The 27,841-nt window shown below is 34.7% G+C and overlaps 4 protein-coding genes and 1 pseudogene across 6 annotated transcripts; 2 read left to right on the forward strand and 3 right to left on the reverse strand.

Moving 5' to 3' along the window:
* Window positions 1-1,468: 1,468 nt before the first annotated feature.
* Window positions 1,469-3,517, forward strand: LOC118052994 (probable LRR receptor-like serine/threonine-protein kinase At3g47570). 2 transcript variants are annotated; one of them, XM_035064108.1, is made up of 3 exons: window positions 1,469-2,651; window positions 2,738-3,115; window positions 3,204-3,517. In XM_035064108.1, the coding sequence occupies exons 1-2, from the start codon at window positions 1,880-1,882 to the stop codon at window positions 3,097-3,099; spliced, it is 1,134 nt and encodes a 377-aa protein (XP_034919999.1). In that variant the 5' UTR covers window positions 1,469-1,879; the 3' UTR covers window positions 3,100-3,115; window positions 3,204-3,517. The 2 variants fall into 2 exon arrangements, with proteins under 2 accessions (XP_034919999.1, XP_034919998.1); XM_035064107.1 differs by having other exon boundaries at window positions 2,738-3,517.
* A 6,798-nt stretch (window positions 3,518-10,315) lies between these two features.
* On the forward strand, window positions 10,316-11,917 carry LOC118052997 (cysteine proteinase inhibitor 6-like; annotated as a pseudogene).
* On the reverse strand, window positions 11,364-15,264 carry LOC118052995 (cytochrome P450 98A2). Of its 2 annotated transcripts, XR_012170145.1 has the most exons (4): window positions 14,719-15,264; window positions 13,377-13,774; window positions 12,480-13,255; window positions 11,364-12,403 (listed from the first exon to the last, which is right to left on the reverse strand). XR_012170145.1 is itself a non-coding variant. In XM_035064109.2 (3 exons), exons 1-3 carry the CDS (start codon window positions 15,200-15,202, stop codon window positions 12,611-12,613), a joined length of 1,527 nt encoding a protein of 508 aa, XP_034920000.1. In that variant the 5' UTR covers window positions 15,203-15,264; the 3' UTR covers window positions 12,395-12,610. The 2 variants fall into 2 exon arrangements, 1 of the variants encoding a protein (XP_034920000.1); XM_035064109.2 differs by having other exon boundaries at window positions 12,395-13,255.
* Window positions 15,265-17,644: 2,380 nt separating this feature from the next.
* Window positions 17,645-21,391, reverse strand: LOC118052998 (70 kDa peptidyl-prolyl isomerase-like). Its single transcript, XM_035064110.2, has 12 exons — window positions 21,135-21,391; window positions 20,857-20,943; window positions 20,504-20,764; window positions 20,304-20,381; window positions 19,374-19,454; window positions 19,057-19,251; window positions 18,887-18,973; window positions 18,626-18,789; window positions 18,412-18,534; window positions 18,170-18,316; window positions 17,957-18,084; window positions 17,645-17,877 (listed from the first exon to the last, which is right to left on the reverse strand). Exons 1-12 carry the CDS (start codon window positions 21,289-21,291, stop codon window positions 17,778-17,780), a joined length of 1,608 nt encoding a protein of 535 aa, XP_034920001.1. The 5' UTR covers window positions 21,292-21,391; the 3' UTR covers window positions 17,645-17,777.
* A 4,003-nt stretch (window positions 21,392-25,394) lies between these two features.
* LOC118052999 (WAT1-related protein At5g07050) lies at window positions 25,395-27,609 on the reverse strand. The gene is made up of 7 exons (XM_035064112.2): window positions 27,275-27,609; window positions 27,111-27,173; window positions 26,881-26,997; window positions 26,498-26,750; window positions 26,250-26,408; window positions 25,993-26,144; window positions 25,395-25,896 (listed from the first exon to the last, which is right to left on the reverse strand). Exons 1-7 carry the CDS (start codon window positions 27,475-27,477, stop codon window positions 25,623-25,625), a joined length of 1,221 nt encoding a protein of 406 aa, XP_034920003.1. The 5' UTR covers window positions 27,478-27,609; the 3' UTR covers window positions 25,395-25,622.
* Between the last annotated feature and the right edge of the window lie 232 nt (window positions 27,610-27,841).

Here is a 27,841-nt window from a genome sequence, read left to right on the forward strand (position 1 = left end):
TCCAAGACAGTGGTACAAGAAGTTTGACAACTTCATGTGCAGTTCCGGGTATACAAGATGCCAAGCTGATCATTGTTGCTATGTCAAACATTTTGACAACTCCTACATCATTCTACTATTATATGTAGATGATATGTTGATTGCAGGATCCAGCATTGAGGAGATTGATAAGCTGAAACAGCAGTTGTCGAAACAGTTTGAAATGAAGGATCTGGGAGCTGCTAAACAAATACTTGGCATGAGAATCATCAGAGATAAAGACAAAGGCATACTAAAGCTCTCACAAACAGAGTATGTCAAGAAGGTTCTCAGCAGGTTTAGTATGGATAATGCTAAACCAGTAAGTACACCACTTGGGAATCATTTCAAGCTCAGCAAAGATCAGTCACCAAAAACTGAGCTAGAAAGTGGATACATGGATAAGATTCCATACGCCTCAGCTATCGGCTCTTTGATGTATGCTATGGTCTGTACCAGACCAGACATTGCCCATGCAGTGGGAGTTGTAAGCCGATATATGAGCAATCCTGGAAAGCAGCATTGGGAGGCGGTGAAATGGATCATGAGGTACTTAAAAGGTTCATCGGAAACCTGTCTTAGTTTCACAGCTGGTGGTTTAAAACTTGAAGGTTTTGTAGATGCTGATCTAGCAGGAGATATTGATAGTAGAAAGAGCACTACAGGATATGTATACACTCTAGGAGGCACTGCTGTTTCCTGGAGTTCTACCTTGCAAAAGATCGTCGCTCTTTCAACAACAGAAGCTGAATATGTTGCAGTCTCGGAATCTGCAAAAGAGATAGTATGGTTGCAGAGTTTCTTGAAAGAATTGGGCAAGTTGAATGGAAAAGGTACTTTGTATAGCGACAGTCAGAGTGCAATCTTCCTTGCCAAGAATCCAGCATTTCACTCGAGGACGAAGCATATTCAGATCAAATATCACTTCATCCGACAACTACTGGACGACGAGCAACTAATGCTAGAAAAGATCTGTGGAAGCAAGAATCCAGCTGACATGTTAACCAAAGGAGTTACACTTGAGAAACTGAAGTTGTGCAAAACTTCAGTTGGTCTTCAAGGATAAAAAGGATTTCATTGTTTGTCTCCAAGTGGGAGATTGTTAGCATTATGGAGACAAACAAACCCCACCATGTGCAAGTGGAATTATAGTCTCCCACTTAGCACATGGTGGAGGACACCCCCCACTCCCACCTTGTATAATTATGTGTGTTCTGTGTAGTGTAGTGAGTGAACTGAAGCTGCGAGAGAAACACAGAGAGAGTTGTGTGAAACACAGAGAGAAGAGAGAGCTTGAGTGTAGAGTTGAGTTGAGAACATTCTCCTCCTCTTGTTGTTGTATTATTTCTTTGTAAGCTTGATTAATACAACTAGTAGCTCCGTGGAGTAGGCAAGTTGCCGAACCACGTAAATTGTGCGTGTTTGAGTTCTGGATATAACCCAACATTGAGTTCTACCATCCCTTTAACATTATGGAGCCTCAAGGACCTCTTGCAATTGACTGAGTTCAAATTCTCTGAGCGGGCCTCTTTCTTTACAAGTTGGAGGAATGAAGGCTGCGATAGTTATTGATTTGTCAGGGAATCAATTGTCTGGTAATATTCCAAGTACAATAGGTTCACTCAAGAAGTTCATAAGCATTTCATTATCCGGAAACAGCTTTCAAGGGTCCATCCCAGAATCATTTGGTGATTTGGTAGCCCTGGAACTCTTAAATCTGTCTCAAAATAACTTGTCTGGTTAAATTCCCAAGTCACTTGAGGATCTTAGATATTTGAAGTATTTGAATGTGTCTTTCAATGGTCTCCAAGGAGAAATTCTAAGTGGAGGTTCATTTCCCAACTTCACTGCTCAGTCTTTTATGGGGAATAAGGCTCTTTGTGGCCCTGCCTGCCTGCAGGTCCCACCATGCCACAGTAAATCTGGTCAACCTTCAAACACCAAATCCAGACTTCTAAGGTTCATCTTACCTGCTGTCGCATCTGCACTGCTTGTGGTTGCTTTCGTTTTTCTTCTTGTACGATGTCCACGAAGGCGCCGAAAAACTCCTATTCCAGAAGCCCTTCCATTGACAGCAATCCAGAGAAGCGTTTCTTTCCTAGAACTTCTACGAGCAACAAATGAGTTTCATGAAAGTAATCTGCTGGGTGTTTGGAGTTTTGGCTCTGTATATCATGGGGTGCTTCCTGACGGGCTAAATATAGCTGTGAAGATTTTTAATCTGCAAGTGCAAGGAGGGCTAAGAAGTTTTGACACAGAATGCGAAATCATGCGCAACATGAGACACCGCAACCTTGTGAAGATTATTTGCAGTTGCTGTAATCTTGATGTCAAGGGCCTGGTCCTGGAGTACATGCCTAAAGGAAGCTTGGAGAAATGGTTATACTCTTACAACTATTTCTTAGATATCATTCAAAGAGTGAACATTATGATAGATGTCGCATCTGCCATTGAGTATCTCCATCACGGTTATTCAACACCTGTGGTGCATTGTGATTTGAAACCGAGCAATGTGTTGCTAGATGAAGACATGGTTGCGCATGTATGCGACTTTGGCATTGCAAGACTCTTGGGTGAAGGTGAGTCCGTTGCACAAACCAAGACCCTTGCCACAATAGGGTACATGGTACCAGGTAATCTGTAGTGTCGAATGCGTGGCTTGCTTCCTATTACATATTTGTCAAATCACAACCTATAACATTTTAGCTGTCATTTGCAGAGTATGGACTGGACGGACTTGTGTCCACCGGGATTGACGTCTACAGCTTTGGAATCATGTTGATGGAAATATTCACGCGAAAAAGGCCTACCGATGAAATGTTCGAGGGAGAGATGAGCTTGAAACGATTGGTCGAAGAATCGCTGCCTGATTCAGTGATTGACCTGGTGGATAGTAATTTGCTGAACAGGGGAGATGGCCACTCCTTAAACAAGGAGCATCGTGTCACATCTGTAATGGAGTTGGCTCTGCAACGTGCTAACGAATCACCTGAAGAGAGGATCAACATGGTCGAAATCCTGGCAAGGCTGAAAAACATCAAAGGGGAATTCTTGACAGAACGAGAGAGGCGTAGGCCTTAAGATAAACCAACTTATAGTACTTCACAGCTTAATTTTCCAGTTTTTCTGTGTGCAAGTTAGATTTTCTGGTCAATAATCTTAACCTTTTGCTTTATCATGTGTAGCGACTTGGTTTTCTCAAGCTGAAGAATCCATATCCCCCCAGGAAAAGCTGTTTTCATTGGTCCTTATCTGCTTGGACTTCATCCTGCATACTGCTTTCTTCAAGTCAAGTTTAGGCAGCTCTTTGATGAACTTCATTAATACAAAATGGGTTCAAATTGGTTGTTATTGCCTTGCTTGTCCTCCACACTTAGAAGATTGCTTGGTTTCTGCTTTGATTTTGTGTTGTTCTGAAGTTACTGATCAATCCATAAATTTACCGTTTGTTTTTGGTAACTGCCTTGTATCTTCCAAGAATAATGTCCCCAGGGGACAATCCTACCAATAAGATGTGATATTTCTATTTGTTTTAGTGTTTATAAAGTGATTTTGAAAAAAAAATAATATATTTTTAATTTTTTTTACTTTAAATTGTTTTTAAATCGTTTTGATATGCTATGTTAAAAATAATTTTTTAAAAATAAAAAAATATTAATACATTTTTGAATAAAAAATATTTTAAAAAATAATAAATATTACACTTTTAAACATCACCTTAAATATCATGAAAGAATATCTCAAGACATATTTGCTACTTTTGACTGAAAATAAATAAATAAAGAAACTTTATAAACTACATTATGTGTCAATTATATATCAATTATCTCTCTCTCTCTCTCTATTTTCCTTAGCCTTTTTTCCTTTTTATTCTTTCCACCTCATCTCTATTTAAGGAAACAAAATGAACAGCTAAGAAATTCTTAAGAAATTATTTTGGTCTAGAAAATAGGTTAATCCCCTTTTTCTATATATAATTTTCCAATCATTTATTAACCATATGAAACACTAAATAGCATAAAATAATTTTTTTAACCACCCCTAACCTTTGTAGTGTATTATTAAAGTTTCATTTTGCCTCTGGAAACTGTAAAAATGCTTGAAAACAAGCCCAAAAAACCAATAATATTATGAGCTAAATCATGCAGGAGAGAGCAAACATGAGAGTTTTGCTCACAAACCTCAAAATGGAGGTGTTAAAAGAAGGTTATATGCTATGCAGTTGATCTTGAGGCAATTGGATGTAAGGTATGATGACATTAGAGAGATGATGAAGACAAACTCAAGAAAGCAAAAATACAGCCACCATTAAGCAGAGGCCTTAATTGAAAGCATTGAAGAAGAAATAATAATTTTTTTTTTTTGAGTATCCTGATAGTTTGTGTATATTTTAATTAATCCCACAAGTTTTAAAATTAACAATTATGTAAGCTTTCAGTAACTATAAGAGGACTAAAACTCGTAATCATTAAAGAGTAAATACAAAGTTTGACCAATTGTATTTAAAATATTAAATGTTTTTTACTATTAATATTATATGTTTAAGTTGTATTTAAAATAATGCATTACAATTTCCCATTAAAACCAATTGTGCAATAAGTTTTAGGCCGTAAAAGTGGAGACATCAAGAACATGTTTCTTCTATACTTATGGTTTAAAAAGTATATAAATTCACAAATTTATTTTATGTTTTTAAATGTCTTTTTAACAAAAACACGTTTGTGTGTCTTTTTTGTCCCAAAAATAAAATAAAATAAACACTGCCTTGAATCTCCTCTCATCCTTTACAGGATTTTTATCAAAACCTTAAGTGAAAAAATACAAATTTCCAAGTCAAATTTTCTATTAATATACAAATTAAAACCTAATTTCACCCGGATTGTGATTTGAACTACTCACAAAGTCCTGAATAGGGTTGGATTCCTTAACCAACACAGCTCAAAGAAATAGCCGACTTACCTCTCTTTATAAAGACACATGCACTTCTCCTTTCTCAATCAATCAACCAAGGGAAAAAAAAAAAAACCAAAGCTTTTCTCTTACTGTATTTCAAAACCAGAATGCAAAAGGGAACTCTCGCACCCCCTTCTACTGGTCGTAGAGATAAGACATCGAAAAAAAGGAAGAGGGTGGTTCCTAAAGTTGCTCGACGCGTCACGTCTGAACCTATGATGGTGCTTGCTCGAGAACCGAAAACGGGGTTTGAAGTTTGCACTGCTAAAGGTACTTCTGACAATGGTGATGCGGTAGACATTATTGAAAAGGAGGGTGAGGAGGTTCGCAATGCTGGAGATGTTTGCAACAATGAGGCAGCAGCAACAACCTTTACTGATTTGGATGCCATCTTGCGTCCCCTTGCTGCTGTTGGGGATGGCAACGCCAGGGTTGACGGTGGTTCTTGCAATGTAGTATTAGCACTGTGTGCGGTACCGGTTATGGGGACTCACTTGAATGAAGGCTTGGCTTCTGATCCATTGAGCTCTGATAGTGAAGGTGACAACGACTATCCCACTGACTATTGGACGGATACTTTTCCTAAGTTGTTGTTGCAAGGAATCCCAGAGAATTCCCTTCAAGAAGAAGAGATTGAGATGATTCCTAATCGCTTCTATTTCGATTATTTACTCTGAAGATACCAAGCATCAGTGATTGATGATGAACTTATTTTTCTTTTCAGTTTAGGAGCATGATCAACTGTTCTAGCTTGTTTTTTCTTAAGATAGTTAGCACGTCAGGAAGTTGTAAAATACAAATTGGAATAATAGTAATTTATATTGCTAAAATATGATCTGTTTTATGATTTATGACCTAGTAAGCCTTTACAATCTTGATGATTGCCAAGATTCTTCTTCACAACAAACCCTCCTCAAAGAAACCTCCATTGTTGGTTTTGTTATGGCCAATATCATAGTGAGTCAACACTTGTACTTGAACCAGGAAAGCCTGATGATCAGAATTCTGCTATAAAGGTTTTGAGCGCTTATTATCTTGAACTGGGCTATCTTGATAGGTCAGTTGCTACTGTTTTATCTCTTTTTGATTGATAATAAAATTATCAATGTTGAAGGTATGGTGCCTGGATCAAGAACTAGCAGCAATAAGTTCGTTCCTTGTCAAGTTAGTATATCTGCAGAGGGCAAAAGCGGTTCAGCAACCATGAGCCTCTCTGTTTGCACGCTCAAGAACCGGATATTATTGGAAACCAGAAAGGAGTTTGCCTTACTGAACATACTTTTGAGCTTGAACCAGCAAACATCAATGTCAAACCTGCCTCGGAAGGGGAGCCTGGGTAATTAAAGCTCATCGCCATTGTCACAGTAGTGCATGATAAGGTCAGTGTTGAAGGTGCTTGTACTAGCAGGTCATGGCCTGGAGCACGGGTTGGATAAGCAGTGGAGACGCATCGAAGGTGCTGTGTGTTGATAAAACTGATTTTATTGATGGTAATGTTGTCAGAGAATTCTTAATAGTTTTAGAGTTCTAATCATTCGATATATGTAGATAACAATATAATTTCTTTTAAGTTGAATTTTAAAATGTGGAAAAATAAGAGGAAAAGAAAAGGAAAATTCTACCCAAAGCGCGCGGATTTTGGAATTAAAAATATATTTAAATAAAATTGAAAATCAGGTGACAGAAAGAAAGTGTCACGACAGTCCAATTGTTATGGTGGCCATGAGAGAATCGCGACACCAATGTTGCGTCGCTAAATCAACTCACAATTCAGTATATTACTTTCCGATACAAAATTGTGTCATTAAAAATATTCCAACATATTTTCTGCTTTACAACACTTAAGGGAACTAGAAACATGAATAAAAAGGTAGGTGCTAATGGCGGTACATGGCATGGTGACTGTAGCGACAACCGAATCATGGTGGTTGGATAATGCTGCAGTATGGTTCATAATGTATTTCTGAATACACCGTGATCTCTCAACTCAAGGAAAAGGAATCGGAAAAAAGGAAGCCGATGGATTATTCAGAAATTGCTGAAGATGATGGTATAATCCAGATCAGTCAAAGATTTAAAAAGCATCCATAATCAACTCAGAACCTATAAGGTCACAAGCTCAAGAACCCCGGCAGATTATTCAGAATCAGGAGATGTACTGGCTTAAGGCAGCAACGGTTTCAATGGAGGATATCGGAGGTCGATCAACTGAAGGTACTTTCAATACTATGCAGAAGATGGAGCTTGAGTCATCGGCAATCGTCAACTCGGGAACTAAATAAGCACAAGCTCAAGAACTGCAGCTGATTACTGAAAAGTTTGAGATGGGGATTGAGGCGGTTACTGATTCATAATGCCGTGTAACGTCATAAGACTCTTCCGTTTTTTTTTTTTGTTGGTTGTTTTATAAAATTTTAGAAAAAGTAAAATTTTATTAATCACCATGGAAGGAAATTAGAAATCTCAAATTACACATCAGTTCCAGAAATTCAGTACTAGATTAGTTATAAATAAAAAAATTGACATCAGCCTCTTTAGAAAAGAAGGCTTGTCAATTATTTAGAAATGCTAATAAGACATTTTGTTAATTTAAAAAAATCAAAATCGGTCTTTAAAATAAAAAGGCTTGTCAATTATAAAAATACTGAAATTAATTCCTAATAAGAGGATGTAAGCCCCCGGTCTAAAAATCAATAAATCAATCTTAAATAAGATAGTTTTTAATTGAAATATGATAAGTTAGGAGGAATGTAAACCGTGAGAAATAATAATAATAATGTATGTGAAAAATATTTACAATCAGTTTTGATAGAAAGAAACATATATGACATCTAATGTTAAAATACATATTTATATAGACATGATGCTTGCTAAGAGATTAGTGTGGCTAAGTGGTTTGTGACACTAACTTAAGGTTTGGCTGGCAAAGATAAAAATTAAAACATGAATCAAACCGCAGACAAGACATTAATGAGGGGCAATTTTGTAACTTGCTGAAAATTCTCTTTCTTTCTTCCTATTTGAAGCCGACGGTACAACTGGAAAAAAAGAGGGAAGACACATTTTGAGAGAGAGAGATTTGATTGGTAGGACATTTTCTATAATCTTTTTCTTTGTTTTAGTAGTTTTAGGTGTAAGAAGAAGAAAATCCCAAAAATTCAGTTATTAGGGTTTATGTACATTTTTAGAGGAATGATTGTTTTGAGAAATTGTTAGTTGTTTGATAGGAGAATGATATGGATGATAACAAATTTAAGTAGAAACTTGATTAAAAATCATGTTAGGTGTTTTAGAAGAATTGAGAATTTGAATAGCTTGGGTTGGTTTTATTGTTTTAATAATGTTTTGAAATTCTTAAGTTTGTGTTTGAATGCAAATTAAAAAAAGTTAGTAAGAGGAAAATATAGAAAAAAGTTGTAAGATTGAGAAATGTGAGTGTTTTAATGATGTAGCTATGTCTAAATTCTATTATTATGATTATGAGAATGAGAATAAAAAAATTAAAACAAATCATTGGGAAATTAGTTTACCTAAGACCGACTAAGAAAGAAATTGGGGAGAATGAAGAATTAGGTAGCGATTTTGTGAAATTGTATGTTAGTTTGATATATATATATATATATAAAAGAAATAAGAGGTGGAATAAGTGTTTGCTCCTAGTAGCTGTAAAACCCTAATTCTAGTTGAAGATAATTGCTGAGATAAGAATTTTAGGTCAATTAAACTAGAAAAAAAAGTTGAGAAGACACAGCTTTTGCTAAACCAAAAGTAGATTTGTGAGTCAGCGTTGCTTTATTTTTTTTTTCAAGGCAAGAAAAATAAGAAAAACCTTATTATTAGAAGATTGAAAAAAAGAATTAACTATACCATTAGATATCTCAATTTTTAACTCGCAATCATAATTTAATTTGGTCAGAATAATTAAGACATCTTTGTAAGGTTCTAGTTAAAAAAATTTGCTTATATTCAGGATTTTAGATCAATTAATTGAAAACATGAGTTGTTGAGATGACAGGAACTCTATCAGTAAAAAGTTGCACTAGAAAATATAAATATAAAAATATAATTCTCCTAGTAACTACAAGATTTTGGTTTTGATTAAAGATAATTGTTAGATTAGGATTTTAAATCAACCAAGTTGAAGATAGATTTTGATTCTAGTTAAAGGGATAACTAGATTGAGATCTCAAGTTAACAAAGCTAAAGATATATTTTGATTTTAGTTGAAAATGATTGTTAAATTAGGATTTTAAGTTAATCGAGTTATAAACAAAGTCTTTAATTCTAATTAAGAAGGATAGTTAGATTAAAATTTCAGGTTAACTAAGCTAAAAATAAAGATTTTAATTTTGGTTAAATAGTATCTTCGGATTGAGAATAAAATCTTAAGTAAAGCGAGCTGAGGATACAGATTTTGGTTCTTTTGACCCAATTAAGTAAAGCTCTTTGAATTGCTTCCAGGAGTAGAAGTCAATTGAGAATATAGAGGATGTTGTCGCCAATAAGCGAGTGCAAAGAAAAAGAGGGCTGAAGATGGAAATTGACGCTGGCCAGGGTAAGAGTGATTGATATTATTTTTTAATTATTGCTTTTTTTTTTTTTGTTTAAAAATATATTAAAACAATATATATATATATTTTTTATTTTTAAAATTTTAATTTTAATTAACATATTAAAACAATTCAAAAATATTAAAAAATTTAATTTTAAAAAAATCAAAATTTAATACAAAAATATATTCAAACTTATTTTCCTACATGATCTTAAACTTGCCATCACAATTTTAAAATTATAATTTTACATGATTTCATCTTAATTTTATTACTTTTCAAGTTTTTAGGCCAATTTAATACATTAACAATATGCTAATTCATAAAATTATATTATTTTATAAATTAACTTGTGATTTTAACAGTGTTGGTACTAGAAGTTTGCTAGTTAAATAATTTTTTAAATTTATACACTACATAAAATCTTAAATATAAATTTTATTTAAATAAATTATCATAATTTTTAAATAAATTAACTATGTATTTTTTTATTAATTTATACCAGTCCAATTACAGGATAATAAAATTCTGGATTTATCTAGCAGTCTGTAGGAGTTTTAAAACGATAATTTAAATATGAATCCCTATGCTACTTTCGGCCTTTTAGTCTCTAAGCCCATTCATATCTGGGGTGGTTTGCATTCAACGTGGACTCTTTCCAAATCTTGACTCTTGAGCTTAGCCCTTTAAACCCAATCCTTAGGAGCGAAGGAAGTGACCACCTCACTTTCAAAAAACACCACCACAAATCACGTAGCTGTCGGCGAAAATTTATCCTTGGACAAACAGGCACGGAGAATCGAATAAATCTCTTTTGTTTGACGAAGACGACGACGAATAAATTCTCCTTACTAATCTTGAGTGTGTTGGTTTTGCTTTGTGGGTGTTATACTGAACTTGGTCTTTGTAGACAAGACAACTTCTTGAAGATGAAGCTTGGTGGTGTTCATGATTGTAAGGGTTCTCAAAACAGTGGAGAGATTGATAGCCTCGCTCGATTTGCTGTCCAAGAACATAACACGAAAGAGGTCTTTTCTTCTCTTGATCTTTTTCTTCATTTTTTATTGCTGAAATTCTTGATTTTCTTCTGTGAAACGCTCGTGCATAAGCTGTGTTCTCGAGTCCTTTCTTCTGTGTGCGAAACGGGTTCAATTTTGAAAATTAAAAGAATTCTCAGAAAATAACAGTGATAATTTACTCATCTTCCTGTTTATTGTATTTGATCTGTCTTTTTCGGTAAGGTCCTAGCATTTTTAGTATTTACCTTGGATATTGTCTACAGAATGCTCTTCTTGAGTTTGTGAGGGTGGTGAAGGCCAAAGAGCAGGTGGTTGCTGGTAAGCTATACCACCTTACTCTAGAGGCGAATGATGTTGGTAATAAGAAGATATATGAAGTTAAAGTCTGGGTGAAGCCATGGATGAACTTCAAGCAGTTGCAGGAATTCAAGCATGTTGAAGGGGGTACATCCTCTGACCTCAGCGTTAAACAAGGTAACGAGTCCTTTTATGTATAAGCAATTGGTTGTGCTTGAATTTTTTCTGTTGATGGTTGTAATGAGACTGGAATTGGCATATGAGGTTTTCTTATTATGTTTTCATTTTTCAGTATGATGTTTTTAGGTCTACGTCGGTCTCTAAAACTAGGAGACCAACGTAGACCTAACAGATGCTATCCTTTCATTTTAGATTGGCCAATTCTTCTTTACACAGGATTGGCTCTGTCCAATCTCAGTGAAATGCAGAGTCCCTTGTTTTATTTTTGCTCAAAAGTGTGTTACTAAGTGGTAGTTAGTTTAGTTGCAAAAAATAGTGATTAATCAGGCGCATTACACTAATCAGATGATCATGGATCAGGATGGAAAATGGTGTCAACAAATGATGTCGAGGTAAAAAATGCAGCAAATCATGCTGTTAAGTCCATTCAGGAGAGATCTAACTCATTGTATCCATATGAACTCTTAGAGATCCTTCTGGCGAAAGCCAAGGTTGGAACTTTACAATGTTGCGACTCGCAACTTTAGCCTTCATTTTCCTTACTTGGATTGATCTTTCCCATCTTTGCACACTTTGGTTTGCAAATGTGGAAGCTGTCCAGCTGATTTTTCCTTGGTTTGGTGATGGTGCAGGTCATTGAAGATTCTGCCAAATTCAATCTGCTTCTGAAATTGAGGAGGGGGATCAAAGAAGAGAATATCAAGGTTGAAGTAATTAAAAACATAGAAGGGAAGTTTTATGTAAATTTGATGCCATAATATGCAAAAGCCTTATGTGCCTTGGTGCTGCTACCTACAGTATAGTATAGAGCAATAAACACACCACTCTGGCAATTATGCTTTTATGTTTGAATCTGTATACATTTATGCTTTATGACATAGATATGGATTTTATGAGTAACCTCCTCAATCATATATATATATATATATAGAAATGCTTGAGTTGTCAACACATATACAATATTGCAGGTCTTTATTCCTTATTTTACACTTGGTGATAAAGAGAGTTTTGCATTGAATCTCAACCCCATCTAAACTCTCACCCTTCCCCAGCTCAGGAACTGATATAATCCAAGGAAAACATGGCAGCAAAGTGCAAATCACAAGTCTGAAGCCATACGTTTGTGCAAGTGTCAGAGTAGGCGAGGAATAGCCACTGCTTGTAATGGAATCATCATATTTGGGATTAAGTTGCATGGTTGTATGTATCAAAATTAAATTTATTACCTCCTTGATTGAAAATAGATTATTAATACTGATCGAGATTAAGGAATTTGTGAGAGATATTTCTCATAGCTGATCTTGGAGCCTACCCCAATTAACAAAGTGAAGGTTGGAGCAAGCCTTCAAGGTTGATGATGATGATGATTGAAGGAGATTCAAAAACCTTGCAAGAACATTGAAATTGATAGAAGAAGTGTTACAATTGTTCATATCCAACACAAGGACAAAACATTGTGTACCTTAATAAAACATAGTGCTTTTATATGGTCCTCGGTCCTCACTTTTGACAAAGAGATTCCTTGACATTTTCCAACTCTTTTGTAGTTCACAATCCAAAGCCTAATCAGAAAATTGACATCAAATTGCCAAATTAAATATCAACAGCAACACGTTTGTACAAATGTGAAGGCAACCGAGGAGTGGCCACTGCTTGTAATGGAGTCCTCATGTAAGTGACCAGTCCAGGATTTTCCGACATGTCAATTTCCTCTGGTTTCACTCCTTCAGGAGGGGTCCAACAAAAATGGTGCAGCAAGTGACCCAGCATAGATGTGACCAAGTTGATACCAAGTTGTGCACCAGGGCACACTCTCCGTCCTGCACCAAATGGAAGTAGCCTGAAATCATGACCCTTCATGTCAACATCCTCCTCCAGGAACCTCTCTGGCCGGAACACTAAGGGGTTCTTCCAGGCGGCTGGATCGCGAGCTACGGCCCACACATTGACGTGAACATTTGATCCCTTGGGAATGTCGTAGCCACCAACTTTCACATTGGCATTGGCACGGTGCGGGAGCATAAGTGGTGTTGGGGGGTGCAACCTTAGCGCCTCCTTGGCTACACATTGTAAGTAAGGAAGGCCTGAGAAGTCAGCCTCGGTCATGACACGTTCAAATCCAACAACACTGTCCAACTCTTCCTGAGCCTTCTGTTGCACCCTTGGGTTCTTGATTAGCTCTGCCATTGCCCATTCTACTGAGATTGCAGTTGTGTCCATGCCCGCAGTGATCATGTCCTGCGCATGGTGTGCCATACAAAATTAATACCTTAGAAACCTACCATATATCACAAAAACAAAAACAAAAACAAAAAATATTTTACTTTAACAAAAGTAGAAACTATAGAATGTTACATACCCAAAGGAGTCCAATGATTGTGTCTTCACTAAGGTCATACTTCTCCTGCAATGTAAGCAATGCATCAACAAAATGCTGCTTGGCACCGCCACTCGTCTGCCGGGCAAGGGTATGTTCATCCATAATAGCTCTAGTGAGTCGGTCCCGACGAGCCCCATGCTTGGCAAATGCATCTTCCTCTAACGGAAACATCCAACGAAGCCATGGAATGTGCTCTGCCATTGCAAGTGATGCCCCCAACTTAAGTCCGTTGGATACAATTGCCTTGAATTCTAGCCCTTGCTCATCCATAACGCCTTCGGCATTCTCGAATCGCTTCCCAAATGCTAGCCTTGTAATGTTGTTGAACGCAACTGCCCCCAAATATTTCTTCACCATCAAGGTTTTTCCATTGTTTTCTGCAGGTCAATGTTTTTCTTTTAGAAAATAGTATAGCAAAGTAAAAAACAACAACAACGCAGTTTTAATAAAAATAATTGCTCCATGTTAACTCGGTGATCAACGAATTAACCCCAGGACCCAACGAGCTAGATCATTTTTCAAACCAGAGCCTGTAACCATGAAAAAAGAAAAAAGAAAAAAGAAAAACTTGAAGCTGATTAACATTAAAGACGCCGACGACAACAACAAAGCCCAAAACAAAAGGCCTGTTTTTTGTTTTTGGGATCAGCAAAACGTGAAACGAAGCACAAAGTGGAAGTGGGTGAGAGTTGAAGAATATTAAATACGAATAGATCTCAGTCAACGACTGATTACACGACAAAAACTTGACATGCAGAGAACATCCCGTGCGTTCTGCTGACCCAACCATAAGTATTTACAAGACAAAAAGATGATACCAAGTCAAAGAAAGCCAGCAAAAATTCAATACTTGTTTATACAAATATATATAGATCGTTCTAATTGGACAAAATGTTTGACAGTGAAAATAGAAGATGAAAATCCACAACTACTTGTGTGACTTTTCAACAACCTTACAAAGATGTTCGATTAATGGAACTACAAGAACTGATAATGCAGAGAGCAAATATAAATGTCATAATTATATGATTGTCATTTTTAATGAATCCAGTCGCGTGGATCCAACTACTCCGTTGGCTAGATGGGTTGAATCAAAATCTAGCCTGAAATTTTAAAAAAACTTGGTGAGAGTTAATTCGATACAATCTGAGTTGTCTACCTACCCAGTTTAATTTTTGTCTTAATTTAAAAAACAAACAACCTGGATTATGGGCTAGCTGTAATAATTTTGTTATTATGCCTAAAATAATAAATCATCAGGAAAAACAAATGCTAATTCCAAAAACACAAGTCGAAGAAATAGGGACTAAGAAAAGCTTACCAGGATGAGTGCAGTCATTGAAAATTGATTCAACCATGGCAGTAACCTCATCTTCTCTGATAGGCCTCAAAGCTTCAAGTCTTTTGGGAGAGAAAAGCTCAAGGGTGCAAACCTTTCGAACCTTAACATAGTGAGGTCCATAATCAGCCCATATAAGGTCTTTACCGTCTCTGCTAAACTTTGCAGCTGATCGACTCCTATGTCTATCAGCCAACTGTTGATCATTTTCCTTGAGCACTTCCTTTGCCAATTCTGTATTGGAAACAATCACGTTAAGAGTCGAACCAAACCAAACTGAGATGATAGGACCATATGCCTGAGCCCACTCTGCAAAGCACCGGAACCTCACCGGCTTGACGTCGTAAAGGTTGCCTACTATTGGCCATGGTCTTGGCCCTGGTGGGAGCTTGAAGCGTAGACGTTGGTAGATTTTGTATGTCAAGAGAATGGTGATGAAAGATATCGGAATCAGAAGGAGATTCATTGTGGAGACAAAAAATAAAAATTGGAAGAGAAAGGGTCTAATTTTTCTGAAGGGCCTGGCAGAATATAAATTGTAGGATAGGAGTTGGTCTTTACGAGGAGGGGGGTTGGTGAGTGGATTTTGTTTCTTGTTAAAAATCATTTCATGGTCCCTTTAATTTCGAAAAATTATCAACTCAATCCCTCACTTTAAATTGGGTCAAATAAACCCTTTTTACTTTCATACAAATCCAATTTCAGATGTTCATTAAAGTTATTTAATTAATAATTGAGTTGTTTCACGAGGTGAGAATACATTTCATTGAGATTAAAGTAGTGAGTTTGATCTAATTTAAAGAAGAGGGTCTAACATGAATAAATTTAAGAAGTTGAGGGACGATGTTCGTTTCTTAGCTTCTGCTGCTTATAGTGGCTATCATAGGAGAGGGAGGTGAAAAAAGTGCCACTTGTCAATGCCCATTGTGGGGAAACATTGACCAATTAAAATGTCCCACGTGGTCATTAACGGTGGCGCGTGACTTCACTCTCGCTGAAGAGATAGCAGAGAGGGTTTTTTTTTTTTTTTTTTTTTTTTTAATTTTTATCAGTATCTGGTGGTTGGTGAAGTGAGACTTTAACAAGTAAAGAAGGAGGAATCAAAAGTTGGTGAAGTGGGAGACCATTCTTTTCATTTCTCACAGCCCACAGTTTAGTAATTAATAGAATAGGATAAGTTAAAGGGTTTTTAATAATTGAGAGGGAAATTGCAATAGATATTTATAATTACGGGGCACATAATGTTACCTACTACTATTATATAATTTTAATGTTGCTTTTAATGGCGGGACTGCGTACGATTTATGGTCTGGAAATGTGGTTCCATATTTTTTATTTACAATATATTAAAATAATATATATTTTTTTTTATTTTTAAAAATTATTTTTAAGATCAGCACATTAAAATGATGTAAAAACATAACAACAATAATTTTTAACAAAATTTATTTTTTAAAATTTAAAAAAACATAATTTCAACAGCGTTCCCAAAATTTTTTTTAAAATCTAGCTTGGATTAGATTTGTTTTCAAATCATTTTGTATATTAAATTTAGGTAATTTGATAAGTCAAACTTAAATAAGAAATAATCGAATTAGTTTTATTTTTTAAAAAATTTATATTTAAAATAATTTTATTTAAAAAAACCCATCTAAAATATTACTTTAAAATTAACTCAATAACCAATAAATTAACCGAATAATCTAAAGTCTAAACCCTCAGCAAGATTGGACTCTAAGGTGGTCTCAAATCCACCAAGAAAAAACAGAAATACAAAAGATTTAATATATGATATTTGGATTAGGTTTAATATATAATATTTAATATATAATATTTTTTTAAAATTTAAAGAAACTCATATCGTGTTTTTAAACGGACTCTTAAACCCTAGCTTAGATTAGATTGGCTTTCAAGGTTTTTTTATATTAAATTTAGGTAATTTGATAAGTCAAACTATCAGTTTTTAATTTATATTTAAAATAATATTATTTAAAAAAGAGTCTAAAATATTAATTTAAAAATTAATCCACAGATTAACTCGAAAATCTAAACCCTCAGCACGATTGGACTCTAACGTGGTCTCAAATCCACCAACTAGTAAAAAACAGAAATACAAAAGATTTAATATATGACATTTGGATGGTGAATTTGGTATAAAATGGGTGAGGAAGGTAAAGGGTCAAGGCCTCGAGGGACCCAGCTTGTTTGGTGGTGGGTTGGTAGGCCAGAATTTTCTTGAGAAGCTGGCAACTATCATGCATCGTTATCAAACCATTGATCATGACATTAACAAAAAAAAAAAAAAAAAAAACAAAAAAAAATCATAGCTTAAAAGAGGAAGGAAAGGAAAAAAATAAAAAATAAAAAAAAATCAGAGGAGAGATAAGGACCACGGTGGCCCGCCGGAAGTACCTAACACCATCCACCATTTTAAAATGACGACTGGATGACCCTAATAATAACATTTATTTATTATTAGTCAAGGCGGTTTTTTTTTTTTTTAAAGCTCCCAATAATAACATAAATAAAATAAATATCAGTTCTCCTTTAAGAAAAAACTCCCAATGATAACATAAATAATATAAATAGCAGTTTTCCTTTTTTTATATAAATAATAGCAGTTTTCCTTTTTAAAAAAATTCCTAATATTAACACGAATAGAATTTTTTTATTTTTTTGTGTAATAATGTTGAATAAATTGACACATATTAAAAAAATATAAATTTTTATTCTTTTACGAAATAAGGAAAAAAGAGAGGCCACATTTCCATTGAATGCGTCAAGCCCATCTGGAGGCTGGTGGACCTAAGCCCAGATGGGTAGATTCCCATGGCCCCTTCATGGATTCCGCTATTGGCATTTCACTTTTTGCTTATTAAACACAATATATTATAGCATCTCCTATAAATTAAATAAAAAAAAAAGTATTAAATTGAGCAAAAATACGATTCATGGATATCTCTTTGTTTGTACATTTTTTTTTTATATTAATCAAATAAAAAAAATATTTATATCATTACACAGTATAACTTGAAGTTTGATCAACCCATCCTTGAAACCATGGTGCTGAAAAGCTCAGCTTGATATTTCTCATACTCTCTTTGCTTATCTTTCAGCTCCTTGTACTCCAGTTTCACTTCTCTGTTATCACAAGGAGAAAGATGATTATAAAAAGAAAAAAAAAAAGAAAAAAACTAAATATGTTGGCTTGTACACTTGCCTATTATTTGGATCAACGGCGAGAGCTTTCTTTATATCTGCCTCAGCTTTCTCTAATTCAGATGTTTTCAAGTATGCTTGCGATCGTCTGAACAGAGCTTTGACATTGAGTGGATCAAGTTCTAAAACCTGTAGTGGATTAAACATGGTTTTTATGGAGGAAAAAAGATAGCTAAATGGGGTTTTTTAGCTAATTAATTTGAGGAAAATAAACCTTCGTGCATAGCCTTGAAGCTTCAAGGAACTCCCCTGATTTAAGCTTACAGGCTGCGTTATTCAGGTAACATGATAGCCTCAAGCTTTTTGCCTGGCACATTTCCTCATCAGTGAAAGAGTGGTCGAACTCGACGTATTTTGCAGCCTGGAATTTGTAGTTCAGAAAATTCTGCAGTTTAAATACTGAAAATGATACTAAAATCTTAAAGGGGTGATGTATTTTTCTCAGTTTGGACTTGCCTTGTCGTATTTCTTAGAGGCACGCCAGAATTTTCCTGCCTTGAATAGCACATTGCCATCTTGCTTCTTCCTCTCACTTGCTTCTAGTTTCTCGTGTGTATCCATTTTCCAGAATGGTTTCTCCTGCGCAGAGGTCAGAGTTGTGACAACATCTTCTTTGAGCATTTGCCAGAAAGCCGAGACTTAAACAAGTTTAAGCAGTTCGAACAATAACCTTAATAAAATCAAGCAGCTCAACTTCATAATGAAGCATCGAATTTGCAGGAAGCATTCCTGATATGTCATGGCCATGGAGATATTTGGCATCCACGGTCACTGTGGCGTGCTCTCCTTTCTTCATAGTCATAATGGCCCTGTCTAGACCCTCATTTACTTGTTCTGGAATCGTGAAGAGCAAAAATGTATTGATTTTACACAAAATTGTTGCTTATAACTCATTTCTGCAAGAGCTAGGGATGCGTAAATTGCAAAATACCTTCCAAAGTTATGAATTCAAAGGGCTCTCCATTAGTCCCTTTCCTGTCAAAAACTGTTCCATCTTCAAGTTTGCCAACATATGTCACTGCAAACACAGGCAGGTCAAACGAAATTACACCATTGTTGTGACCTTCTAATCTGAAATATAATAGTCATGTGGGGGATTACCTTTCACATGGGATCCCTCGGTCGGACGATCGAATCCTTCACCGGCTTTTACAATTTTTTTAAGGACCTTCTTATCTCCGGTGACATCGGTGACACTTCTCCATGATACAAGCTCAAGTTGGATGGTTAAATTAGAATAAGGTGGAATGTTACTTTCAATGTCAGGAGCTAAATTTCCTTTTTCAATGAAGCCATCTGACGAAAAATGATCTTAGATTAATTAATGAGCACAGCAGAAAGAAGAAGATACCAAAAGAAAGGAAATCGTCCAGGAACAAGGAAAATTATCTAGCTAGGAAAAAAGTGAACAAACTTACAAGAAAGTCTTACTGCTAGCTCTGCTTTCTCACCCTTTCTCATTGTCTTCACTGCTCTGCTCAAGGCAGGACATAGATAGTCTAAACGAAAGCAGCAAAAAAAGAATAAAAAAATCAGTTTGTGTTTGTTTTTGTAATTTTTTTTAATTTTAAATTAATATTTTTTTTAGTGTTTTTAAATATTTTGTACTGATGTTAAAAATAATTTTTAAAAAATAAAAATATATTATTTTGATGATTTTTCCAAATAAAAAAAAATACTTAAAAATTAATTATAACTACACTTCTAAAAATTCTTAAAATCTTTAAATTATAGTTATTAAACCTTGGTTCGGTAGGTTGAACATGATAAGTATACAACTTTAAATTTGATTAAATTGAGTTTTAATTAGAAAAAAAAACTCGTCATAATAACATAAATAATATAAATAGCAGTTTTCCTTTAAAAAAAAAACTTATAATATTAACATAAATAGCATTTTTATTTTTTATTGGCATTTTATTTTTGCTAATGACATTCCCACTAACTCTAAACGCTCTATTTATTTATTTTAATACAAATATCAAGGAGGCATTTTGTTATAATATTTTGGCTTGTATTAATAAGAAAATATATTTTTAAGATAAAGTAAAATATATAACAAAAAAAAAAAATTATACCCTGGAGGGCCTGGACAATTGCATTCCAAAATAACATTTGAAGATATGTTTATAAATGGATTAATTATTGAGAAAAGTAAAGTATTTATTTTATTTTTATACTCTAATTTAAAAATAAACACTAAATAACATCGTTTTTTCAATAAAGATATAAATTTATGTTTACTTGATAATCTAACGACCTAAAAACCCTTTTTCGAATCAACAACTTATGTTTCAAATCTCAAGAAATTTAACATGGGAAAAATGTTATCAACACAATACACTTACCATCTCCTACATGAAACTCAGCACCTTCCTCGGATTTGGAGACAAGCATTCCAGTCTCAATCCTTGCCTCATACTTCACTGCAGAGATGGAAATGCATTATATTTTGCTGATAAACCACTCATTATAAAAGTCAAACTGTGCTCATGATTTAGAGTTGATTATACAGCAGAAGTTTATGATTACAAGAGCAGAAGTTTACCTAAAACTTCATCTCCATCTCTTGGTGTAGCCCATCCTTCACCCTCCTTCATCATCTTCTTCAATATTCCTCCATCGCCTGTTAAATCCCTGATGCTACTCCAAGAGAGCATCTCAATATCAAAAACAAGAGTTGCATTGGGAGGAATCAGTGGTGGAGAACCAGCCTCCCCGTAGGCCAAGTTTGGCGGTACCGTAAAAATTGCTCTTTCTCCATTCTTCATGGTGGCAACCCCTTCATCCCATCCTTTGATTACTTCACCTACAACCCAAACACCAAACAAAAACTTATCATCAATGTAGCCAACAGTGTAGACATACCGCCATTGATATGGATTGATTAGCACTACTTACCCTGGCCTAATTTGAACTTAAAGGGAACCCCTTTATCACGACTTGACTCAAGACTTGCCCCACCTTCGATATATCCATTGAAATGAACTGCAACAATAGTTTGCATTCCCAGGAAAACTCATGTAAGCCTTCTCGATGAATCTCTAAAACCACAGTTCTTGAAGTCTAAAGCTACTCCGTCAAGTGACAAACATTGAAACAAACTGACCCTTGTCCTGTAAATCTAAAAAGAAGAAGAAAAAAGGCATAGACAATGATTCGATGGCTTGTTTATGTACCTTCCACTTCATCTCCAGGAAATGGAGTTTGCCATGAAATTCCCTTCTTCACTATCTTTTTCCTTAGCCCTTGGCTTCCGATTGTTTTCTCGGGCAATCCAGAATTGTCGGTTTGGATTTCATCTTGCAAAGAGGAACTCAACGACAAGTGTTCCATTTGAATTAAGAGATATAGATAGATAAGAGTGTGTGTGTGTTTGTGCGCTGGAGTTGAAGATAAGCCGTTGTTGGTTTCCCTCCTTTTATTGCCACTCTCAGTTAAGATTTCTCTGTTAGGAAAAGTAAGTGTTCTATTTAAAAAATAAATTAAAACGACATTTATTTTTTTATATTTTTTTGAAGTTAAATGGGTTTCGTCCTAAGCCATTTCCTTCCAAGCCCATCTACGTAAATGCCGATTTTCTTAATTATAAAAACCGTAATTATAATATTAAAATAATGATATAAATTTTATATTGGTTTACTTTTCCAAGTCAGCAATCGGTCTCGAAGTACATTTTTTGCTAAACTAGTCTGGACAAAGAATGCCAAGCCCACTGGCTTGAATTGATCTAGAAAAGTTTCCTTTCTTTAAATGGTCTGGTAGTCCAAAGCTAAAAAACAAGCCCATTTTACCTTACGGGGCTTGCAAAAGCCTAGCCAATCTCCTTTCTTAAGGAAAAGTTAGGCTCCAAGTCCAGCCCAACACAGCCCAATTTTGGGACATTGATTTATTAGATGTCAATGAAATTGGGTATGCCTAATAGTGAAATTGGCTCCAATTTTATAATTAATTTTAGCCTAACCCAATTTTATCTCCATGTTCAGCTCATGATGCAAGAAAAAAAAAGAAAAAAAAGAGAAGCAAATCTAAATTTATTCATTCAAGGGAAAAACATTGGGTATTGTTTGAAATTGAGGTTAAACCTATTTCTTGTTAAAACTTATTTATTTTTGCTTGAAATTAAATTTTTAAATGATTTTGTATCATTTTAATATATTAATGTTAAAATAATTTTTTTAAAAATAAACTTAGCCAGGACTCTTAGATGATGCAATGAAGTTAGATATATCTAATAATTATTAGCCAAAAAGTGGCTCCCATCACCTTTGTCTCTTTCCCAAAAAGCAAGACATCAAATTGTGTTTTTTTTTTTTTAATAATAATTTTTTTCCCTGTCCATGTATTTTTTCCACAATATTGCTGTGCATATTGATTAGTCAAACTTGCACTAAAACCATCTTAGTCTTTATAAGAATCAATTGCAATCAATTCTTATTAAATAGTGGATGCTCTTGTCGTCATGAATATTTAATTGTGAATCTGCATAATTAATGGAATTGGATAAAAAGCTGAAGCACACGACGTGATGAAAGCAAGCATTATATGAAAATAATTGCACTAAAGAAAACTATATAATAAAACTTAGTGGGGGTTGATATTTCATATAAGAATATTGATTTTGAGCCTTGTCTTGAGTGTCCCCTTGCTAGAGGGCAAATCAACTCGGAAGAGTGCAACAAAAAATATGTGGAGAACCGATGTTGCATGATCATTTTCAATGCTAGTGATTTCCATGCAACATACACACTTCTTTCTAGCTAGCTAGTGGTATTTATCAATATTGCTCTAGTCAAATTCATCCAAATTGGAAAAATCTGCTTTTTTTTTTTTTTTTTTAACCAATCCAAGCTTAATTAGAGAGTCTAAACCTCTCGCCAAAAGGAAAATATTTTTTTTTTCATAGATAGCATGTTTGCAATTTTTGGATTGAATTCAATTTTTTTTTTTTTTTGTATAGAATCTCATGTTTAAAATAATTTTAAATGCTAAAAATTAAATTCTAAATATAATTTAATCTTTAAAAATAACACAAAAGTAAATCAAAGGTCAACTTCTTTTATGTATTACACTAAAAGATGAGAAAGTTTGGAACCATTAATTCCTTTTTTTCCTAGTGGATTTTGGCATAGCATCAAAATTCACAAGTTGAAGGTTCTGTACTAATTATCTAATTAATGAAAGTCTAGATTAAGCTGGATCGGAATGTTCTGTCCTTAATTAATCATCCATTGATACCCACCTAATCTTCCACCAACATTATTTTTCTAATGGAGAAATCTACAATTAGTGGCTCTTCAGCCCTTTCGGAGATTTTTAATAAATAAATAGGGAAAAATTGACTAATATACCCAGTTTATCTAAATTTGCACTACTTTCCAATCTTTTTTTTTTTAAAAAATAAAAAAAATAATAAATATTCATGGAGTCCCGTGATTGTCTCGTTGGTTTAGAAAATGATTGAAATTGCAGCATGAGATTCCAACGCAACTTTTCAATGTTAATATTCCATATACAGGCTTTGAGCAAATCCCAGAAGACATTATCAGCGCATAGCCTAGGATCGATATACCATCTCAATCTAATAATTTAAATTATTAGATATCAGGATATAATTTATATTATTTTCTAACATATTTTTTTAAGTGAAAATTCTTTTGAAACTTGTTCAGACCCATATTATCTTGTGTTTAATTTTTATCAAATAATTAAATGGAGATGGTGAGATTCGAACTCGTGATCGCTTGATTATCAAGGCTCTGATACCATGTTAAAGAACCATCTCAATCCAATAACTTAAGTTATTAGGTAAAGTCTCGGGATATGATTTATACTATTTTCTAACCAGAATCAACCTTCTATCGATGTGAACAGGATGGCGACAACAGGAGATTGTGAGAGGTTAGAGGAGGAGATCAAGGTGGAAGGGAGAGGTGCGCATGGCACTGATAATACTATCCTAACAAGCGAGAGATTACTGATCAGCACAGCAACCAGACCACTTATGGCGCTCGAAATAGAAATTAGGAATCAGAACATTAATTGTACGTGGAAGAGGCATGTCTGTGTTCACTGGATTCCAGACTTATTTTAAGTCATTGTTTGCATCACTACTGGGTGTGATCTGATCATCACTTTGCATGGTGCAAGGTGTCAACATTATATTCCCTCCTGGGTTATTCGACGAAAGATCTGATGGATTGAAAACCTAGAAGAATTGACGATGGAATCACTGTTATTAAATTAATTTTTGTTTGGGAGCTCACTCGAGAATCACGTCATAGATACAGTGAGGCCACTAGTGGAGCGGAGCTGGAAATTGGTTTCTAGGTGACAAAATTACAGACTTCATTTCAAGAATTACTGATGAACACCGTCGGGGCTACATGATCTGATCAAGGCATGTGGCTTTTATGTTTTTGCTTTCACTTTAATTTGTAGCTTTTTAGGAGATGGGCAGTTGCATGGGTTATTAAAACTGGGCGTTGATCTGGTACCTAACTAGGCCAAGTTCAAAAAATAGACTGGGTTGTGTTTAATACCTTCAATAAATAGAATTGTTTTTTTGCATCTCAGGTGATTCGGCAGGGAAATTTACAACTTCATTAAAATTTGGTTTAAAATAATATTATTTTTATTTTTTTATTTTAAAAATTAAAATAATATTATTTCAGATTAACTTTTTTTTTTTTATCTCATAATTTAAATCTTGAGATGGATCATGATTGTGTTTGATAACTTTAAAAAATAGTTTATACACACAAACACTTGATTTCTCCAAATCAAATCATTCAAGGTAGAAATTAACTAGACACTAGTCACATGACAATAGGATTCTCATATTAATGAATGAATAAAAATGTTATTTCCTTTAAAAAAATGCAAATATAAATTGGTAGTTAATTTAATACTAAAACAAAATCTATATTAATTGCACCATCCCATTTGAAGAGAATAATCAATATTTGAACTAACACATTCAAGTCTCAAGATAAGATGAGTGTTTCCATCATTACTTGATTTGTGAATAATAGTGATGACAAAAACGACGTATAGCATGCAATGGTTAAAAAATAAAATAAAATGAAGGGTGATTAAAGAGTGTTTGAAAATGAAGTCAACTCATGTTTCAAGAAAATTAAATTTTTTTTTATTAAAAATTAATTTTTTTTATATGTTTTAAATCACTTTAATATTAATTTTAAAAAATAATTTTTAAAAAATAAAAAATATTATTTTAATATAAAAATTACTTTAAAAATAACCACACTCACAACTACACATGCACAATCACAGCATAATATATAAAAAGTCCATCGTATTCGTAAGAGGTGACATGATGGGAAAAAAAAAGAAAAAAAAAAACGAAGGCAGCCACACGCTGAGTGGAATCTGCCTTTGGAGTTTGGAGCTCAAGCTTTTGACAGGACACACAATAATGATAGAAGCCATGAAAGAAGATTATGCATTTTCTCATTTCCATAATTTTATCTCCCACAAAAAAGAAAATAAAAACAAAGGCAAAGCCGCCACCCCCCCCCCCAAAAAAAAAAAAAAAAAAGGTAAAAATACTAAAGTTGAAATTGCAGAAGAGAAAAAGAAGCTTGATTTTCCTGAATTTAGCCCTCTATTATTTCTCTCTTTATCTCATCTTTTTCCTACACTAATTAAGCTCTTGGTGCTTCCTTGGCTATCATGGGAGGCTGTGAAATTGGAAGAGTAATAGCCAGGGCTTGCAAGGTCACATTGTTAGCTTGATTTGATTGCCTCTCAATGTCATTGTTAGCTTCAATATCCTGAATCATTCCTTCTGTGTGACCATTCTCTCCATTCTCTTTGATTGGTTCAGGGATCGTTTCTGCTTCTTTTTCCTTGTGTTCCTTGTACTTTCCCCATAGAACCGCATAGAGTCCAGCTACGATTAATATAGCACCAAGAACACTGTAAAACCAAACAAAAAAAAGTTATCGGTGAGTGTGTCAAATCCGAAAGTAAAAATGGCAGACTAGTTTTTTTTGGGAGGGAGTAAGAACTTACCCTCCAACATAAATGTTCTCAGCCAAGATGAAAGAGCCCATGATTGCAACTATGATCATCATCAAAGGACTAAAAGCAGTGACAAAGACAGGCCCTCGTTTTTGCATGACAAGTCCTTGAACATAGTATGCAATGCTTGAAGACACAATTCCCTGAAAATGGAAAATTACACTTATTAGTACCTTTACTATCAACAGATAGAGAGATAGAGATAGAGAGAGAGAGAGAGAGAGAGAGAGAGAGAGAGAGAGTCTCACAGCATAGGCAGCAGCAAGAAGATTCATGTCCCAGCCAATGGTCCAAGCAGAAGGTTTGTGTTCCATCACAAAAGTGACAGCTATGGACTGTAGAGTACCCAAAAAGCACACAATGGTTGTAAGAGAAAGCTGAGCTGAGTACCTTCTAAGTGTCACTGCCTGTAAGAAACAAAGCAACAGAAAGTTAAAGTCTTGAGTTGTTTTTTAAAAAATCACAAACAAAAATTTGTATTATTCATTCTATTTACCTGGAGAATGAAGAATGATGCCCAGGCAAGTGTAGCGATGATGAGGAGAATGGAACCCATAAGCCAATCTTTGTCAGCTGATCCAGTTGTGGCAGTAGCAGAAGATGTCTGAGTGCTGACATGCTTAGACGACCACATCAAATTGATAGCCTGACCTTTGTACAATGTCATGAACATGGCTCCAGCCACGGTTACTATGGTTCCAATCACCTTTGCTTGGCATCTAACTTTCTTTATGTCCACGACCTCCATCCTTTATGTTTTTAGCACAGGCCCATCAAAGCAAAAGTATATCAGTTGTCACTCAGACCAAAGCTACAAAGGAGAAGTACAGACTACAGGGAAAGAAAATAGAGTTTGAAACAGAGAAATTATTACAGTACCTGCAAAGAACTGCCATGACAAATGTCATCGCAGGCAGCATGTTACTCATGGCACAAGAAAAGGTTGGAGAAGTGAATTTCAGCCCAGCATAGTAAAAGTTTTGATCAATCACAGGCCTGTTCGAATAAGAAAGGACAAAAGGAACAAGTTATGATTGACTGTCTTTTTAACTTCAAAATCTTCCAGAAGTTTTGAACCATGTAATGCCAAGGAGAAAAAAAACACTAACCCAAGAAGACCAAGCACAAACATTTGCATGAAGATGGGAAATGTAATCTTTGGCCGTACTTTCCTGTACATAAATAATAAGAAAACATGGTGAATAAATTTATTTTTCTACTAAAGATTGGTAAGCTTTAGCACTCTCTTAATCATGGTAACCTATTTGTATACCTCTCAAGAATAATAGCAAAAGGAGCAATAACAGCAGTAGCAAAGGCATGCCTATAGACCACTAGCACATAATGACTCATCCCTCGATTAAGAGAAACCTTGGTGATGATGTTCATGCCAGCATAGCCAAATTGCAAAGATATCATGGCTATGTAGGGCTTGCATCTTTGAAAAAAACTTCCTAAACAACCATTCCCCTCCATTTTTTTTCGTTGATTTCTAGTTTAAGGTTTGGTAATTAATGAGAAGATCAAGAGAAGGAGAAGAGGGGAAAAAAAGAGAGGAAGACTACTCGAAGCTCAAGTTGCTTGTATGCGTCTCCTAAGTATAAATGGCTAATGAGACCACTATATATATATAGGCAGTTGGGGTGTGAAATGTGAAGGCTTCTATCCAAAATAATGATGTAATAAAATGGAGATTTTCAAGAATGCGAGAATCTCACTCTCTCACACGTGTACTGAGAGTGTGAGATTGATCCTTGGTGTGCTGCATTTACTAGGAAGGTGGGTCAATTTGAATATTCTGATTTCTATATTGATCCTTGTATGGCTGTTTTGGGTTCCA

The sequence above is a fragment of the Populus alba genome, chromosome 6 (assembly GCF_005239225.2).
Source record: "Populus alba chromosome 6, ASM523922v2, whole genome shotgun sequence".
Lineage (NCBI taxonomy): Eukaryota > Viridiplantae > Streptophyta > Magnoliopsida > Malpighiales > Salicaceae > Populus > Populus alba.